Source organism: the organism of the source record quoted next, unplaced genomic scaffold (genome assembly GCF_019419815.1).
Source record: "Pyrus x bretschneideri cultivar Hongxiangsu unplaced genomic scaffold, Pyrus_bretschneideri_v1 Contig29, whole genome shotgun sequence".
Lineage (NCBI taxonomy): Eukaryota > Viridiplantae > Streptophyta > Magnoliopsida > Rosales > Rosaceae > Pyrus > Pyrus x bretschneideri.
The window spans coordinates 1,210,790-1,229,252 of NW_025999601.1; the positions used below are offsets into that span (position 1 = coordinate 1,210,790).

The 18,463-nt window shown below is 37.9% G+C and overlaps 2 protein-coding genes across 7 annotated transcripts; one reads left to right on the top strand and one right to left on the bottom strand.

The window, feature by feature from the left end:
* Window positions 1-892: 892 nt before the first annotated feature.
* On the top strand, window positions 893-13,415 carry LOC103934307 (tRNA ligase 1). The gene is given in 28 exon segments (XM_009344061.3): window positions 893-1,249; window positions 1,918-2,388; window positions 2,679-2,729; window positions 2,952-3,034; window positions 3,676-3,775; window positions 4,075-4,153; window positions 4,484-4,607; window positions 4,857-4,963; window positions 5,359-5,487; window positions 5,959-6,023; window positions 6,131-6,295; window positions 6,528-6,688; window positions 6,835-6,866; window positions 7,303-7,472; window positions 8,275-8,354; window positions 8,643-8,708; window positions 8,802-9,091; window positions 9,473-9,580; window positions 10,206-10,303; window positions 10,727-10,787; window positions 10,930-11,006; window positions 11,097-11,168; window positions 11,257-11,333; window positions 11,981-12,061; window positions 12,299-12,401; window positions 12,557-12,605; window positions 12,608-12,714; window positions 12,824-13,415. Coding segments are annotated over 28 exon segments (3,591 nt in total). The 5' UTR covers window positions 893-1,054; the 3' UTR covers window positions 13,214-13,415.
* Window positions 13,416-13,821: 406 nt separating this feature from the next.
* Window positions 13,822-16,526, bottom strand: LOC103934306 ((R)-specific enoyl-CoA hydratase). 6 transcript variants are annotated; one of them, XM_009344060.3, is made up of 5 exons: window positions 16,321-16,526; window positions 15,229-16,014; window positions 14,522-14,951; window positions 14,191-14,306; window positions 13,822-14,096 (listed from the first exon to the last, which is right to left on the bottom strand). In XM_009344060.3, exons 3-5 carry the CDS (start codon window positions 14,786-14,788, stop codon window positions 13,988-13,990), a joined length of 492 nt encoding a protein of 163 aa, XP_009342335.1. In that variant the 5' UTR covers window positions 14,789-14,951; window positions 15,229-16,014; window positions 16,321-16,526; the 3' UTR covers window positions 13,822-13,987. The 6 variants fall into 6 exon arrangements, with proteins under 6 accessions (XP_009342335.1, XP_048444866.1, XP_048444869.1 ...); XM_048588909.1 differs by having other exon boundaries at window positions 15,229-16,159; XM_048588912.1 differs by lacking the exon at window positions 15,229-16,014 and having other exon boundaries at window positions 14,522-14,938.
* Window positions 16,527-18,463: the final 1,937 nt, after the last annotated feature.

Below are 18,463 nucleotides of genomic sequence, written 5' to 3' on the forward strand. Positions count from 1 at the left end.
GCCGATCCTAGTTATGGATGCCATCTTCCACCGCAACAGGTTTGATGGGATTGGTTTCCTCGGTATCTGAGTTTCGATCTAGAAGCTCCTCGGGTTAATCGATATAGTTTATGAATTTATTGAGCTTAAGATGTCCCTCTATAATTGACTTAACTCATTTGTGCTTATCAGTCTATTTTAATGTTGGATCAAATGGGACAATTTATAATAAAAAAATGCCTGAGAAATCAATTTATAAATTATTTTTGTAAACCACATGCGGCTGATAATTAAGCACTTTTTTTTAATAGAAAAAATTATAGTAATGGTCTTTTAATTTTAATTCAATTAGAACATTAGTTCATCAACTAAAAATTCATAACAATTGGTCTCTTAACTCATCAAAACGTGCAGCTATAGTTCTTTTCGTCAACTTAGTTAGAATTCCGTCAAAATGAGTTATGTTGGAAGGACCGTTGTTACAATTGGGTTATGTTGAGGGATCATTGCTCCAATTGAGTGAAAGTTGAAAGACCATTTCTCTAATTGGGTTAAAGTTGAAGGAGTATTGATCCAATTTTTCTTATTTTGTTTTCCATATTTGCCCCTCTATTCAGCCTCACTTGTGTGACACGTGACTCATTTTGGTGAAAGTTCTAACGGAATTAACGAAAATGATCATAGTTGCATGTTTTAAAGAGTTAAGGGACTAATAATCATAAATTTTTAGTTGAAGAACTATTACTCTAATTAGGTTAAAATTGAGAGACGATCGCTACAATTCCTTTTTAAGGGTTCACTTACCAGTTACAACACATTTTTATCTTTTTGATTAAATCTCAAATTAAAAATTTTCCTTTTGAAATACCGCCATTCACAATATTGTGTTTCGCGGAACACCAAAACTCATTGCGCCTCTCCCCTGAACCCGGTCGCTGCTACCTAGAAGTTCTCTCTCGTCCACTTGGCGGGCTCATCAGCCTCATCCGCATTCGTTCTCTAGGAAACTCTCTGTCTCTCTCATATATATATATATAGAACCGTATAGTGGTGGCACGTCCAGTGTAGCAATCATATGTGGGCGTCGCAGAGAATCATCTATGCTCTCGCTCTCACTCCTCCCCTCTCGTCTTCGTCCGCCTTCGTTTCCGGAACCTTCCTCTTGCTCCGCTCCTCCTCTCCTTCCTCCGCCCATCCTGGCTTTCTCCCTCCCTCGCTTTCTCTCTCCTCTTCCATCTCTCTCCCCCATTCCACCATGCCTTACAACCAGGTACCAATTTTATCTTATTTTAATTTGACTTTTCTTTTTTACGCTGTTTTTGTATATTTCGGCGATCATTTTCTGTTTCTTTTTTTTTTTTTTTTTTTTTTTGCAGCTCGTTTACTTTGAATATGATTATAAATTTGATTGGTGGCGGTTTCGGTTTGTTGATCGTCGTCTGAGTAATTTTCTTGGCCGAAACGTTTTGTTGCGAATCGGTTAATTGCGATTTGTGAATTTCGAACCGTGTTGTTATGCACTCCATTTGTAAATGTTTGGCGGAGATTGCTTATTATTGCTGTGGAAGTTGATCGTTCGCCAATTATGGTTAAATTGGATGAATTTAGCTTTGTAATTCGGGGTGGTATTTCGGGACTGTATCGTTGTTTCTGTAGTGTGATATTAGTTTCAGCGAAAACTTGGTTCGGCCCATATAAATATTTGGTATTCTTCTGTAGTAGTAGGAAAATTATAGCAGTATTATACATTGCGCGGGAGTGATTGTATATATCTTAATGCGGTTCTGGTCCCGGTTTAGGAGTTGTAATGACATTGCCTCCTGATAAAGTGAAGAGCCTCACGGCCTATATACATTGTGGTGAAGACTGGTTGTTTTTACTTTAGTTGAACATTGCCTTGCTTAAGTGTATGATTGGGATGTTTGGTTTACTTTGCAGCAAAGGGGTGGGTGTACAGAACAAAAGTGGACACAAAAGCAAAAGACTGACAGCCCGTCCACGTCCACTGGGGATTCTCCAGCAGCTGTCACTTACAGAGTTGGTGAGTTGAGTCTTACTGGAGGCAATGGACAGGCCAATCCTTCAGTTGAACCCACACAGTTTGGGAAGGTCCAATTGGCAAATCAGGGTCCAGTTCAAGGGCAGAAAGGAATTTGGATGCCAAAATCATATGGGACAGTGAGCGGAGCTAAGGCGGTAGAAGTTGAATCAAATGTTGATAAAAGTACAGTTGGAACCCAGGGAAATGGAGCTCAACGAGCAGCAGCTCCAAAAACCAGAGTTGGTTTAAGTAAGCTGTTCAATGGTAATCTGTTGGAAAATTTTACTGTGGACAACTCCACCTATGCTCAGGTGCAAATACGAGCTACTTTCTATCCCAAATTTGAAAATGAGAAGACAGATGGGGAGGTATATTTCTCTTCATGCGTTTCCAATTTCAAATATATTTATCCATTTGTGTCTCTTGTATGGGAATTACCAACATCAATAGCGCTATGCAGGTTTTTTCTCCAACAACTAGCATGTGCTTGCGTCACTGGATTACGTTATATAGCCAAGGAAAACAAATAGAAATGTTCTCATATTTTATAGAATAGTGATGTGATTAAATGGCTACTTGCCTTTAGATAATGATGACATTGTTTATTTATTCTTGGATCTTATCTGAATACTTGTCTGATGACTATTTCTTTATTCAGATTAGGACAAGGATGATAGAGATGGTATCTAACGGCTTGGCTACCTTGGAGGTAAGGGTGTTTTATGAGCTATTGAATTGCTTTCTTGCTGCATGGACATTTTACCTGTTGGCCTTCATGTTAGCAATCATTCTTACTCTCTCGTAAGAGTTGGGAAGCCTCCAGTTGCTTATGCTTGCTTAGATTTACAGTTTTCTGGTTGATTCAATTTGTTTTTATTTTACTAAATTAATCTTCAAATGAAGAATTTATTGACTATGAAACATTTTGCAGGTTTCACTTAAACACTCGGGGTCTCTTTTTATGTACGCCGGTAATAATGGTGGGGCATATGCCAAAAACAGCTTTGGGAATATGTATGCACAAGACGACCATTTCTTCCCATCCTTTTTATATTATTTAATTGTTCAATTCACTCAATGAACGAAAAGATCAATGGAGTCAGTTGTGTTAAATATCTTGTAGTTTCTTTTTTAACCTCATGTCTTGAAGGGCCTGATGTGTGCAGTGCACAAGCAAAAGGACATTGTATTCCTTAGAATACTGTTCGTAATTTGTACAATACACGAATTTCTTAACTGTAAACTTTTATTAAGTAAATTTGTTCTATTGCTTATGTCATCATTAATTGGAATACTTAAATGAATCTGATTATAGAGCAAGCTCTGGAACCATTTTGGGAGAAAAAATCTGATCGAGGGAAACATTTGATTGAAACTTTATGTGTTGCATGTTTCCACTATATCTGCATTTTTGGAACCAGTGCTTGAAACTTAATTTGTTGGATGTTTCCACTTTATCACTAATTGGAATACTCAAATGAATCTGATTACAGAGCAAGTTCTGGAACCATTTTGGAGAAAAAATCTGATCGAGGAAAACATTTGCTTGAAACTTAATGTGTTGAATGTTTCCACTATGTCTGCATTTCTTCCTTGTTCTGTACTTATTTATAGAGGTTAGTCGTGGTTTGCTGAATATTCTATTTCTACTACAGATATACGGCTGTAGGTGTATTTGTTCTTGGACGGATGTTTCGGGAGGCATGGGGACGTGAAGCACCAAAAATGCAAGAAGAGTTTAATGATTTCCTTGAGGTTTTCTATTCACATGAGAAACCTGAACATAAAGAAAACTGATCTTCATTAATAACTATAAATTTCTTCCTTTCTGTGCTTGTTTAGTCAAATCTAAGGTTGACTGTGATAGTTCTTAAAAATAAAAAAATTTATTCTCGAGAGAGGCTAACTATTTTTATCAAAGTATTGGTTTTTGGCTGAATTTAGACTTCAGCCTTTTCTAAATTTGTTTATTTAATAACTTAGTCACCGGTGGTTATGCTTGAATAAATCTTCTTACTCCCTTCCCCTAATTTTTCTGTTGGTCACTATTTCAGAGGAATCGTATGTGCATATCAATGGAACTCGTAACTGCTGTTCTAGGAGACCATGGACAACGCCCGAAAGAAGATTTTGGTACTGAGTTACTATTTTATAATTCATTTTCCTGTGGATTGTGTTAAAGTACTCTGTAAAGTCAGATGCATGGTGTCTCTCCCCTGGCTTTTCCAGTGCGTCATATATTATTAATGCCCATTTTAATTATATTAAAATTTGACTCTAAACATGTTTGTCTTTTAGGATAATTTTGTCGTTTATTGTTTCTTGAATTTCCAGAATAAGGAACCATGATTGTAGCTGATTGCACTTGTCATCACTTGTATTTGATTCAAGTGATGGGTAAGCCTTTTCTCAATATTCGCAAAAAGATTTTCAAGCTCATGTGATTTTTTATTTATTAAACAGCTGTGGTGACGGCAGTCACAGATTTGGGCAATGGAAAGCCAAAGTTCTACTCAACCCCTGAGATAATTGCTTTCTGTAGAAAATGGCGCCTACCAACAAATCATGTATGGCTGTTCTCAACAAGGTGACAACCAGTAATTTCCATGTCACACGAATGGTTATGGTCATGGCAGTTATGTTTTCTAGTCATACTAAGTTTGAAAGATAATAACTTCTTTGCTTTCAGTCTAGGCAGTTACTTGATACTAAAGTTAGTACAATCTTCGGGTATTTCAAAGGAGCAGTTGCATTAGGACAGTTGATTTGTTATAGTTATTGCAATTTTATCATTAATGAAGTCCTGATGAATCTTTTTCTTTGTGTATTACAAAAGGAAGTCAGTGACATCATTTTTTGCTGCCTTTGATGCTCTCTGCGAAGAAGGAACTGCAACACCTGTATGCATGGCTCTTAATGAAGTTGCAGATATATCTATACCAGGTAAACTCTTCAGCGAATTTGCTTTAATTTCGATTCCCACTTCTAGTGATGCCTGTTAGCTTACCTCTTCATAAGTATTGCCTGTTAAACAACCTTTGTAGGATAAAGGGGAAAATGAAGACCGAAGTTATAGAAGCATTGTGTTTATAGTATATTGCAACACTAAAGCTTTGTCAATCACTTGAAAAAGAGGCTTTTGAACAAAATTATTCGGAACATGAATACTGTTAATAAATTTAGAATAAAATGGGTATTGATGATTGTGTATCCGAAAGGTGAACATGTTAATGAGATTTTCCATTTCCTTTGTTGTTTGTTTTGTGTTATCCCCAGTTGGACACTGGTTTCAAGAGGTATTTGTGATGTTTGGAACTCGATTGTAATACTGTTTGCAGGTTCAAAAGATCATGTAAAGGAGCAGGGTGAAATCTTAGAGGGCATTGTTGCTCGTATTGTAAGCCAGGAAAGCTTAGAACATATGGAAAAAGTCTTGAAAGATTTCCCTCCTCCACCAATGGATGGAGGTATGATGTTTCCTTCTTCATCTTTTTTTTTTTTTTTTTTTGTGGGGGGGGGGGGGGGGGGGGGGGGGGGGGGGGGGGGGGGGGGGGGCGCATTATAGGTACTTTAACCTGGAGTTTTTTTTGTGGGTGTGTTGTTCTTCCAATTCAGCCACAACATTCACTTGAAACTTATTAAACTCTTGTCTCTCTTTCCCTTTTTGGTACCTAAATGAATTTTTCTGCTAACAAAAGGTTGAAATTGTTGTTGCATGTTAATTTGTTTCCATTGATCTCCCAAATATATTCCATTACATTTAATGATGCAAACAATTTTTTGCCTTGCGCTATACTTGCCTGGTCTTAACAATCCATTCAAAAAGTTCTTCCTACTTCCCTCTTGAAGATAATTTTGTTGACCCATGGGAATGCTAGTCAGTTTTGAAGCTTTCTTTTCATTGTTTAGATCATCACTGGGTTTACTCTATGTTTCAGCGGGTCTTGATTTGGGACCGAGCGCAAGAGATATTTGTGCTGCAAATAGGTCGAGTGAAAAGCAGGTTATAGTTATTGTTTGGATATGAGATTTCTATTGCTTTGCTGTTATCAACAATATTAGAATGTAGATGTACTATTTTTAAATAATTTTTCTGAAATCCTCATGCAGCAAATAAAAGCGCTTCTTGAGGGTGTTGGCTCCTCTTTTTGCCCTGACCATTCGGACTGGTTTGGAGTTGGAGCTGGTGACAACCATTCCAGAAACGCAGATAAATCTGTGCTATCAAAACTTTTGCAATCTCATCCTGCAGATTTTTCTACCACCAAATTGCAGGTCATTCTAGTCTTCATTTCAATCTTCTTGAAATAATAGCGTCCGCAAAATTTTACAGACGAAATCCAGTCAATCGTCGACCATTAAAAAAATTATATATCCAGTCAATCTTAAATGCATGCATCTCTGTCCACATATTCTTTTAATGGTTTACTACATACAATCCACTGTGAACTGCTAGTTTTGATCTACAATTATCCCTTTGTAAATAATATTCTATTTATTGAATCAGGAAATGATTCGTTTAATGAAAGAAAAGCGTTTTCCTGCTGCCTTTAAATGTTACCATGACTACCACAAAATTGATTCCATATCAAATGACAACCTTTTCTATAAAATGGTCATCCATGTCCATAGTGACTCTGCGTTCAGGCGTTACCAGAAAGAGATGAGGTATTTTTCAAATTCACTCTCTAATCTCTATTATGTTATTTTGAGATTTCTTTTTGAATGCTAGACTTTTGTTTATATTTTTGTTCTTCTTACTTTATTTTTTACACGTCTTGGGTTCATTGAGCATACGTTTTGGTGCATTTCAGGTCTAAGCCAGGACTGTGGCCTTTATATCGAGGTAAAAAAAAAAACCCTTGCTGAGCGGAAAAATTCACGCTTATAACCAGTTAATATTTATTTCTGTACTGGACAATGGACATGTTTTATAGATTGTCTACTCAATAATGGTCGTTGAAAGTATGCACATTGGACATAGGGTTTTGGTTCTTATTTTGTTTAACCTTTCAATGATATTATTTTATCTTTTTGGTGTCATCTTGGTACAAGTGAGGCATAAGTCTGGTTAGACTGAAGGTCGAGAATCAATCTTTCATTGCTTTTTTCTTAACTATAAGCCCCCATAACATTCGGTGAACCTTTCTATAATGCATGTGTCTTTTAATGAATGATGCAAGCATATATCACACCTTGGAAGAATAGGTTTGCCTTATATTTTGTTTTGCTTTCTTGAGTCGTTTATTCAGTACTGAATCTGATACACTTAATATTTGTAGGTTTTTTTGTTGACATTAATTTATTCAAGGCAAGCAAGGAGAGAGCTGCTGAGATCGCAAAAGGCAAAAGCAGCATTGTGGAAGATGGTAACAGTGGTATGCCTGGAAAATATGGATTGGCTGACGAAGATGCAAACTTAATGATAAAACTGAAATTTCTTACATACAAGGTATGTAGTCCTATCCTAGTAGAATAGTATGTAATCATAAAATTCCCTCAAGGAAGCAAAAATAGTATGGTGATTGTTCTCTTTTTCCTGTCAAATTTATTAGAAGAATACTTTTCACCATATAAGGCTGATAAATAGACCTTTCTTTTGTTTGAAAATGGCTATGAAGGTGGTACATTATTATAATAATAGTATCTAATCAAGATTATATCCTCTGGATTAGCAAGGTTAAATCAAATGGATAGCAGCTAAAATATTTTACTGACAATAATGAATTCTTACATAAATTCTGTATGGCGACTGAAGCAAAATAGTGCAACTAGTGTGTTCCTTATTGAAGGGATTAAAGTGAATGAAAATACTAGTAGGCTAGCTATGTTTTAATATGGTATATGGTGGATGTAAAGTATTAAATAAGAAAATGGAAGTGGCAGAAACAAACTGTTGAATTGAAGTACCAATTGTCTACTGGATCTTGTAACTCGCTGTTTTGTTTTCCAATTGTTTCCTCTTTTCCTTTGTTGGGTAGAGTGTTTTGTAGTTTTTATTGGTGGAGAGAACTCATGCATGGCGGTGGTGTGTCAGAGTATGAATAATTTGTTCACTCATATCATATACTAACAACTTAAGCTTTCCGACAGTTATCATTTGGTACTACATCTCTTGATTTCTTCATTTTCTCTATGAGCATATTACTTATTCATTCGATTTACTTTTGATGTAATGTGTACCAATCAATGTTCGAATCATCATACAAGGGTTCAAAGAATTAAATATTGATTCTGCTTATCTTTCATTGCAGCTGCGAACCTTTTTGATTCGCAATGGTTTGTCAATTCTTTTTAAAGAAGGTACAGCTGCTTACAAGACCTATTACGAGAGGTGAGGTTCTCAGGTTATCTTACATTTTACATCTTAAAATGAGTATATTTTAGTCACTAGTCACCATTATTTATCACACATATATTAAGATGTTACATAAGTTTTTTTTTTTGGTTGGAAAAGATGTTACTTAAGTGGAGACATGAGCAATATGGTGTTATAAACTAGTGTGGTTGTTATTTATTGCAGTGAAAGAGACCCCATAGTGCTTTTCTTATTCTTTAGCATGCTAGTACCACAAAATCTTGTTTTTTTTTAACCATTTATACTTTGCGTCTGTCATTACAGGCAAATGAAAATATGGAATACTTCAGAACCAAAGAAGAGGGAACTCAGAAAGATGCTTGATGAATGGTGATTTGTGTAACATTACTCTGTTATTTTCTTTGCTTTTATGACTTTTGTGATTATCTCTTACCTGGTAGAATTTTGTTCCTTCATGCTCAGGGCTGTGTACATACGAAGGAAATGTGGAAACAAACCACTTTCATCATCAGTTTACCTCAGTGAGGCTGAGCCTTTTCTTGAACAGTATGCGAAACGCAGTCCACAGAATCAGTCTCTCATTGGATCTGCTGGAAACTTTGTAAGGGCTGAAGATTTCCTGGCCATTGTTGAGGGAGGAAGAGATGAAGAGGGTGATCTTGAGAGGGAGCAGGAGGTTGCACCATCAAGCCCCAGTGCCTCAGGCAGGGACACTATCCCAAAGGCTGAGGGTCTGATTGTATTCTTTCCTGGTAAGATTGTGTCAAATCGATGGAGTTTTGAAACGTTGGAAAGTTCTCATGAATACAATAAACAACGTTTGAAAGATATCTCTTTGTATATACTTATACATCGTGCAACTTTTTTGTTACTTGGGAAGCATCACCTTCCATGTTTAACATTTCGATATTTCTCTTTTTATACTTCTTTGGCAGTGTGCCCTTGTGCATCTGAATATCTCTTGATGGGTATTTGCTTTTATATTTACATATGGGTGTTTATAATTGTTTTGACGGTGAATATGATTGGGTTCTTATATTTTTATTTATCCCCTCTTTGGTAATGGTTTATGGAAGTCAAAGCATATGTTCTATGCATTTCCTGATGTTTCTTTCTTGGCTTGGAATTTTCAGGACTACCTGGTTCTGCTAAGTCAGCACTATGCACGGAACTACTTCAAGACCCGGGAAGAATGGGAGACGATCGACCAATTCAAAGCCTGATGGGTGATCTTATCAAAGGTAATTTTGTTGTTGAAGCACCTAGAAATACAACTCTTGTGAACACTTCAAATTACATTTTTTTTGACATTGAAGGTTTCTAGCAGTTTCTTCATCATGCACTCATAATATAGTTATCCTTCATCATCCTTCAACTAGCAGTTTCTATGTAAGAATCTGATCAGGTCATCCCAGCATATCATAGGTATCCTTGACCATGGTGCTGAATTTATGCAAGGATTTACCTACGCAATATGATTGAGCTTCATGACAAGTTCAAAATATCTAGAATTTGAGGACTTCTTCTCATTTATTGTTCATATCTTTTATTACCTCCAATGAGAGTACTGTCCCACTTTGGGAAAGTGAAGCCTTGCACGGTAGTTCAAAAGATATTAGTACTCTCCACCCATCGCCAATTGGTTGAAGTTGGACTCAAACTCTATAAACATTGGAAGTTAAAAATACGTAGAATTTAATAGGCTTCTTCTCATTATACTGTTCGTACCTTCATATCGAAACTTCTGTATCCTTTAGAATAGATCCACTGGTATCCTATTGTCAAGATGCTTAATGAATTAGTACGTCAAAAGATTATTGGAGGACTTATTAACATTAAGATTACTTGTTTATTGTCTTTTAACAGGAAAATATTGGCAGAAGGTTGCTGAAGAGCGCAAGAAAAAACCATATTCCATAATTCTTGCAGACAAGAATGCCCCAAATGAAGAAGTATGGAGACAGGTAATTTTCTTTTGGGGTTCACTTCAAGAATTGTTCTACAATCTATTCATGAGAATCCAGAAGTAGTGTTCCATGCAGACATGTGGAGGTTGATCTGTAGCCCAAGGTCCTAACCAAAACTTGTATTGCTTAGTGCTAGTCACTTTCTGTAGGACTAATAAGCAAAAGTGGATTGCTTTTAACCCTAAATGGGGTGATGTTCCGGAAACAAACAATAAAACCCAAAATGGTAACCCAAAGGAACTAAAAAGGACGTCTTGTCCAACAAGATTGGTGGCTACTCGATTGAAAGGAATCATGAAAAAGATCTCCAGATATGAATGATTTTTTTTTTTTGATTAAACTGTTTATTAATTATCAAACCGAAACTGATTTGTGTTTATCATAATTACACTGACCATTTTTCTCGTCTCTCTTTTGCAGATTGAACACATGTGCAACAGCACTAGGGCCTCCGCGGTTCCAGTTGTGCCTGATTCTGAAGGTTCTGTTGCTCCTGAGGCTGTTATTTGTTGTGTTCCAGTTCACTTTGTAGTGTAGTTAAAGATGAATGGAATGTACTTCAGTTAGGAAATGATTTTGAGGCCATTGGATATGCTTTTACATTGTGATCTTTTAATTTGCAGGAACCGATTCAAATCCATTTTCTCTTGATGCATTAGCAATTTTCATGTCTCGGGTGCTTCAACGTGCTAATCATCCAGTATGCATTTTATTCTCTCATGTTCTTTTTCTTCATAGATCTGAGACACCTATATTTATTTGCATACTTACATGCTCTCAATTTCTGAAGGGAAACCTTGACAAGGAATCTCCAAATGCTGGCTATGTGCTGCTAATGTTCTATCACCTTTACGAGGGCAAGGCATGAATTATGTACTCTGGTCCATGCTCTATAGATGCACCTAACTTCATTACATTTTTCTGAATTTGGTTTTGTCTAAATTTTTCAGAGTCGCCAAGAGTTTGATGGGGAATTAGTTGAGCGTTTTGGCTCGCTTGTCAAGATGCCATTGCTGAAGTCTGATAGGTAGTTTCTGTTTCCTGAGACCTCTCGTATTGGTTGTTTTCTGTAATGCTCTCTATATTTGATAATGATAAATATGAGGGGAAAACTGTTCCTAGTAATTTAAATCACGCACCTGGTAAGGCAGGGGTTTTTGCTAGGAGCACTCTTTGCATGCCTTAATTTATGGGTGGGTGGATTGTAGTTACTATATGGATTAAGGGGAATTCTCAGTTCATATGAGTAATCTCCAACGAAAAGTATTTAGTGACACACACACACACACACACACACACACACACACAGACATACATACATACATACATATATATATATATGTGTGTGTGTGTGTGTGTGTGTGTTTCCTTTTATTTTACTAATGAATTAAAAGATTGTGTTCACTGCCTTACTGCCTTATAAGACTCTCTAAAAAACTGTGTTATGGATAGAGGAAAAGATAATCCAATTGGTTTGTGTGGTTGATTCCATAACATATGAAAAGCATAGGATGAGGTATATTATTTGTTTGTATGAAGCTTGTATCTTTCCTCTCTAGCCATGCAGTTACATTAACTTTATGGGGATTTGCTTGTGTAAAATGTGAAGTCTTATATTTGTCCCCTCTTGCATTGCAATACACTAATGTCATGGGATTGATTTTGCATACCCAGGAATCCATTACCTGATCCCGTGAAGAATATTCTGGAGGAGGGAATAAATCTATACAAGCTTCACACCGCCAAACATGGAAGGTTAGCCATTTGGACACTATAACATGAAATGAGATTTGACCACCACAGGAGATACTTATTTCATTTTCATTTTCGTTTCCTACTTAATTGGAATTTCAATGAAGTTAAGCTTTTAGCTGTTTGCGTACAGCGTACCATAGTAGCATGACAATTAGAATTTTCCTAGTCGTTTAACCTCTGTTGTGTCCGCTTTCATGTGGGAAAACCTTACCTCCTTGCATGTAAACCTGTACTCAGATTGGAGTCGACCAAGGGAACCTATGCAAAGGAGTGGACTAAATGGGAGAAACAGTTGCGGGATATTTTATTTGGCAATGCTGAGTATCTTAATTCTGTTCAGGTCGGTATCATTTTTGCATATTCTTTTTTACCTTATGAGCCGTTGATTCCACATTTTCCAGTTCTATTATATTAAACGTCTCTGGAATTTACTTGATGAACCATTAACTTTTCAGATCACTAAATAAACTTTTTGTGCAATCTTAATGACCTCAGGTTCCTTTTGAGTCTGCTGTAAAGGAAGTGTCAGAACAGCTGAAAAAAGTCGCAAAGGTGAGTACAAAACTCCAGATACTGGGAAGAGGAAGTTCGGCGCCATTGTCTTTGCTGCCGTTAGCCTGCCTGTTATGGAAGTCAGTGGTCTGCTTGATAGCGTAAGTTAATGTTCGCTTTCAATTATTTTTCGTAGTCGCATCACTTATGCAGTGAGATTATGATGACATATCTGTCTCGTGTTTCTTTTCTTTTTTTCTTTTCGTGCAGTTGGCTGCAAAACATAGTGAAGCCGAAGCTTTCCTCAAAGACAAGCATTTGGATAAACTTGACAAGGCTCATGTTACTCTTGCACACAAGAGAAGTCATGGTGTTACTGCCGTGGCTAGTTACGGAACCTTCCTTCACAAAACGGTCCCTGTGGATATAACTAAGCTTTTCTTCTCGGATAAAATGGCTGCATTTGAAGCCAGCCTTGGGTCTGTCGAAGGCGAAAGAGTAGTGTCTAAAAATGAGTGGCCGCATGTCACCTTATGGACTGCAGAAGGGGTTCCGGCCAAGGATGCCAACAACTTACCCCAATTGCATTCAGAGGGGAAAGCTACCTGCATTGCAATTGACCCACCTGCCACCATTGATGGCACGCTGGAATTTTACTGAGGTTTGATCGGTCCGGGCCAGATTGAGCTCGGCATATGATTAGAATGAAATTTCATTTGACGATGCGGGTGTTCAATGAAGAGAGAACCTAACTGCTTAAGTGAAGGAGAATATTTTGTATGCCATGAGGAAAAGGAAATTTTGTTGAGTTGATTTCTTTTCAGAGGTTTTGTATACATAAGGCAATTAAAATTTTGAAGTCTCTCTGTGTAGCTTCATCAGCTTTTACCAATTGAGGGGTGTTTAGCCGCGGTTGCATCGCTCGTATCTGTTTACATGATTCGGGATGATTGCGCAGCTGCAACTCCAAGTTTTATGACCCTAGAAATGTTGACACTGCATTTTTGACATTCTTCCCCTTGGCGGCGCGTCGGCTACTGTAGTAACTGTAATTACAATCAAACTCTCGGGAACATCCAAGCAAAGTAAAATGCAGACATTCTTCCCCTCGGTGGCTCTTCGGCTACCGTAGTAACTGTAATTACAATCAAACTCTGGAGAACCATCTAAGCAAAGTAAAATGCAGGAAACAATTTCGATGTTTATTTACGCCCCTTGATTCTTCTTCGACTTGTTCAAAAACCGAAGGGTGTGCGAAAATTGCTTTCAAAAAATTGATTTTTATTCAAAGAAAAGCAATTGGGATGGCTCATTAGCCTAAACGAAACAAACAAACAAATGGAAGGCTTCAATTGATTTACAGCATGCTAACTTCACATGCTGAGTGTCTAATTTCATAGCAAGTCAGTGTTGTAGGCCTGAACCGACTTTCTGTCATTCCAAAGTACTCGCTTGTTCTGCAGCCAGTGTAGGCACGATGGCCATAGCCTCACCGTCAATGGCGGTAGCACCATTCTTGAAGCATGCCGTCTTGAATTTCACTCTGAACCAAACAGTCAAAAACCAATTAAGTCGGTCTCTGTTTAAGTTATACAAACTGTAGAAGAATTGCTTTGGCAAGGAATGAGGTGGCTTACAGATATCTGTTCTTCTGTTCTCTTATGTTAGTTGCTTGTACCTCACCAACTATCTCTTCTCCAATATAGACAGGCAACCTGAAATGCAAGCTTTGGGAAACATATATAGCCCCGGGCTGGAAACACCACAACAAAATCAAGGAATTAGAACTTGGGTTCTCGACAAATGCAACCGAAAAAGGAAAATGTTCAGCGATAAATGTAAGAAATGTTCCATGCCGATGAGCCAATGACAGAATTTTTAGGAACCATGGGATTACTGTATATTACAAATGAACCATATCAACAAGTCATGAGAAGGGAGGATAAAATTATGGAGCATCATACTTACAAAATGAGAAGATATGATCTTGGGGAACAGGGCAGCAACAAGCATCCCGTGAACCAGTTGATCTTCAAATCCAGCATTTCGAGCAGCCTCGGAATCTAAATGCAGAGGGTTAGAGTCATGACTCACTTTTGAGTACTCCAAAACATCTTCATTGGTGAATACCCTATTTTGCTTCAATGTATCTCCACTTCTAAGAAAACCAGCTGCTGCTGATGAAAAACCTCTCAAAGAAGGTAGGTTGACTGAGAGTAAGTTCCGGCCAAGCATAACTGTAACCGTTTCTAAACGCTCTCCAACAGAGTAGTTGCCCGTCAAAACTACGTTGATTCTACGCCTTACCAGAATAGCATTGTCCTCCTCTCCATAGAAAATACAGGTTTGAATGTCTTCTAATCCACTTGCAATATATGCTCACACCTGCACCATCAATCTGCAACTCACACAATGTTTCAGGATCATGGGCAATTTTGTTTTTGCATAAATTGCTAGGGTGAAGTGGAAGCCTTCATTTTCTGCGCACATTATTCCGAAGTTGCTCGTACGAGGCATTGTAACAAACACTTGGTGGGCATAAATTTCAACAAAACAAAGATATATCAAATTGTTTGTTAGGATCCACCCGCGAGATTCCAATTCGACACAGATATGATTTATGCTAGTCGAAAACTAAATTGTTGCAAAAATAAAATCTCCATGCAGAATATTACCTGATTAGCTGCAATAATAATAATGCATCGCTGCGGTCTTTTTTTTTTGGAGTACAGAGAGCGAGAGAATTAAAGTAAACGAAACCAGCAAATGGGCTGCTACTTGCATTTATTTATTTATTTTTTTTATAATTTTTTGTTGTCAAAGGAAAAATTCAGTACCAACAAAGCAAACGTGTACAAAGAGAGGCCTAATTACAATTAAACGAAGAACCGAAATATGGACCCCAAAACGAAAAAGCCCAACCCAAAGTTTGAGCGCGTACAAACAGAAAGCCCAAAAACCCTTGGAAATCAGTCGACGCCCGACCATGTACCAACAACTCTTGCAACCACTGGAGATCCAACCAAACAAATCCTACAAATTGGAAATGAAGAAGATTCCATTCTCCTCTACCAAACCACAAAACTCGAATCTGCAGCCGCCAAGGAAAGGAAACCCGTGGAATATACATTCCACAAGTAATGGTGCCTACTAAGGCTGGGCACGAGTCGGGCCGGGCTCAAATTTGAAGGAACCAAACCGTACGCGTATAAAACGTAACGGGATGGACCGGACCGGGTAGAAGGATTTTGAATTTTGAAACCAAACTTAACCCGGCCCGTTACAAACGAGCCGATTCGGGATGAGTCCACAGGTCCAATTACTTCTTCTTTTTTCGGTTTGGGCATAATGAGATAAAGCAGGAGATTGAAATTTTCAGAAGTTCCTCTATTTTCATCTTTCTTGCTGCTCCACACTGAGATTGAATCAGGAGACCGAATCGACGATCTGATAGTCAATAACTAAAAATTGACAACAATCATGAGGCTTTTTTCGATTCGAATTCAGCTCCACATTCTTATACGAACAATCGGCACGTTAAATTCATAAAGATTTGATATCAGAAAGATGATTACTGATCACCACACATGCAATTCTTGAAAGTTACTGAAATCAAAACAACAACTTCCACTCAATTTCTCAGCAACAGAAAGATCAAGCCAAATCAAAACCAACAACTTTCAACTAAATTGCACATAAGAGTCAAAATTTAATTGCTATACAGAACTATCGGTCCAATCGAAAACAATCAGAATTCGAGACCCTACCTCCTCCATTCTCTGAGAACGAAGCCCTCCCCAGGCAACATCGCCGACGAAGGCGGCAAAATCGGATCGTCGGACCTGCCAAACCCTCCATCAAAGCCCTGGCCGTTCGATTCGGCGTAGATCGAGGGAGGAGAGAAGGCCTCCAACGCCGGCTGAGTGGCGAAAGCGTCGTCTGCGGCGGAGCCGTGGAATATTGGGGAATCGGTCGATCGCTGGAGGAGAGTCGGGGGTCGTAGCCCAGGTAACCGTCGTCGTCGAACGGGCGAGTTGACCTGGTAGTCGGGACCGAGTCGTCTTCGGGCTGAGTGAACGAGGTAAAGATTAAGTCAAGTGCGTTGAATCAGAGGAGGTGTGAGCGGAGAAGATGGGGTAGTGGTAGCGCCGATGAAGACCGCCGTAGCTTCAACGAGAGGAGGAGTGAGCGGTGGGAGGTGAGAGTCCATCTTGAGAGAGGATGAATCCCTCTTCAGGGAGAAGGATCGATCCTGGAAAAGTCCAGAGAGGAGGCGAGTGTCAGAGTGGTAGAAATGAACGGTAGAGATTTAATCTCCAAACAATGGACGGTGAAAACGGTCCGGTCCGGTCCGGTTAGGGTAACCGGTTTTTCAGAAATTTAAACTCGCCCCGCCCCGCCAATTACATGTACCCGTCCCGGCCCGTTCCGTTTTGAGTTTACAAAACTTGAACCCGTCCCGTACCCGTCCCGAACTGGCAAGACCCGGCCCGCCCTCCAGTTCCTAGACCAGTTTGCCCACCCCTAGTGCCTACAACAGTGCACAAATGAAAGGTGGTGGTGTGATCACTCGTGCTAGAGCTCTACTATTGGTTATTTACTTTATTTTATTAAAGATTCAAAACTTTATTTATTATTATTTTAAACAAAAATATGAAGAGTCATATTCATTAGAGAAGACATTATAGAGTTTTATAAATAGTGAACTCCTCAAACAGAACAGAGGTTAACATATGTTCAAATGTTTTTCTTCTCTTCCTACTACAGTACTCATATATAATCCTTATTATCTTCCTAGTCATCTTGATCATCAATGGGCAATTGATCACTACGTGGCACCCCGTCTACTTTAATCGTGCTTATGGATTAGATACTCTGTGAGATTCAAGTGTTGTATCTTGGAGTTGTAGATAGCCATTATAACCAGCACGTAGAAAGGCGTCTACGACTTTAGGACAGTGACAGCATGCCTCTCTTGATATCATAGGCCAAATCATTCTTTACCTTTTTCCTTTTTACTGCTTTATTTATTGATATATGTGTTTGATGCATTTGAGTATTATCTAATTGATTGAATTTACATGTGTATTATGATCATAATCATTTATATTATCCAACAACAAAAATCATAAATTGCATCTCTAGTGTCGTGGAAAACCCTATGAATTTGTATGTGTTGTTATTTTGGTTGTGTGATCAATTATCGCAATTTATTAATTTCGTAATTTAACGAAAAGGTGTTTGCATGTATGCATTGATTATCCATAATACGTATCTCTATGGTGTTTCGTGATTGAGTTAGGCAGGTGATGATTAAAACATATTTTGCCTACATTGCTTGATTATCCCATATTATTGAGATAGTGATAAAACTCAAATGTATCTGAGTCTTCTGAGGCCGTCCTTCCTCTTACTGGGAAGAACAAACCTTATTTTTTTTTTTATATTTGGGTAAAATGAAAGAAACTTGTATTACAATATAGACCATGTCTTTTCATACAGATTTTCTATTCATTTTATAGGAATACAGTCTACATAGAAATATTTTAAATTAGGGTTCTTAAAGGTTGAATCAAAATTCAATATTCTTTGCGCTTTCTTGCTTGTGTAATTGTTTTCTTGGTACCTCCGATGACTTAGCATTGTGGTTTAAACGATTGAGATTAGGGGTTTGCATCTAGAATTACTTCGGGAAAAAAAAAAATTTCCTTCTGAACTCGTCACTTTTCTCACCTGGTAAATATCCTTTTTACTGCTTTATGTATTGATATATGTGTTTGATGTATTTGGGTATTATCTAATTAATTGAATTCACATACGTATTATGATCATAATCATTTATGTTATCCAACATCTACACCTTCCTAGAAAGTTGCAAAAAGCGGTGAAAGGAGACAGTTGCAAAGTTGG

Excerpts from the sequence above, each read along its gene's own strand:
- LOC103934306 (XM_048588912.1), bottom strand. The coding sequence starts at position 14,788 with ATGCTTGGCCGGAACTTACTCTCAGTCAACCTACCTTCTTTGAGAGGT. Across the intron at positions 14,307-14,521 it reads AGATCATATCTTCTCATTTT|CCCGGGGCTATATATGTTTC; the intron begins GTAAGTATGATG and ends TGGTGTTTCCAG. Across the intron at positions 14,097-14,190 it reads GAACAGAAGAACAGATATCT|AGTGAAATTCAAGACGGCAT; the intron begins GTAAGCCACCTC and ends TGTTTGGTTCAG.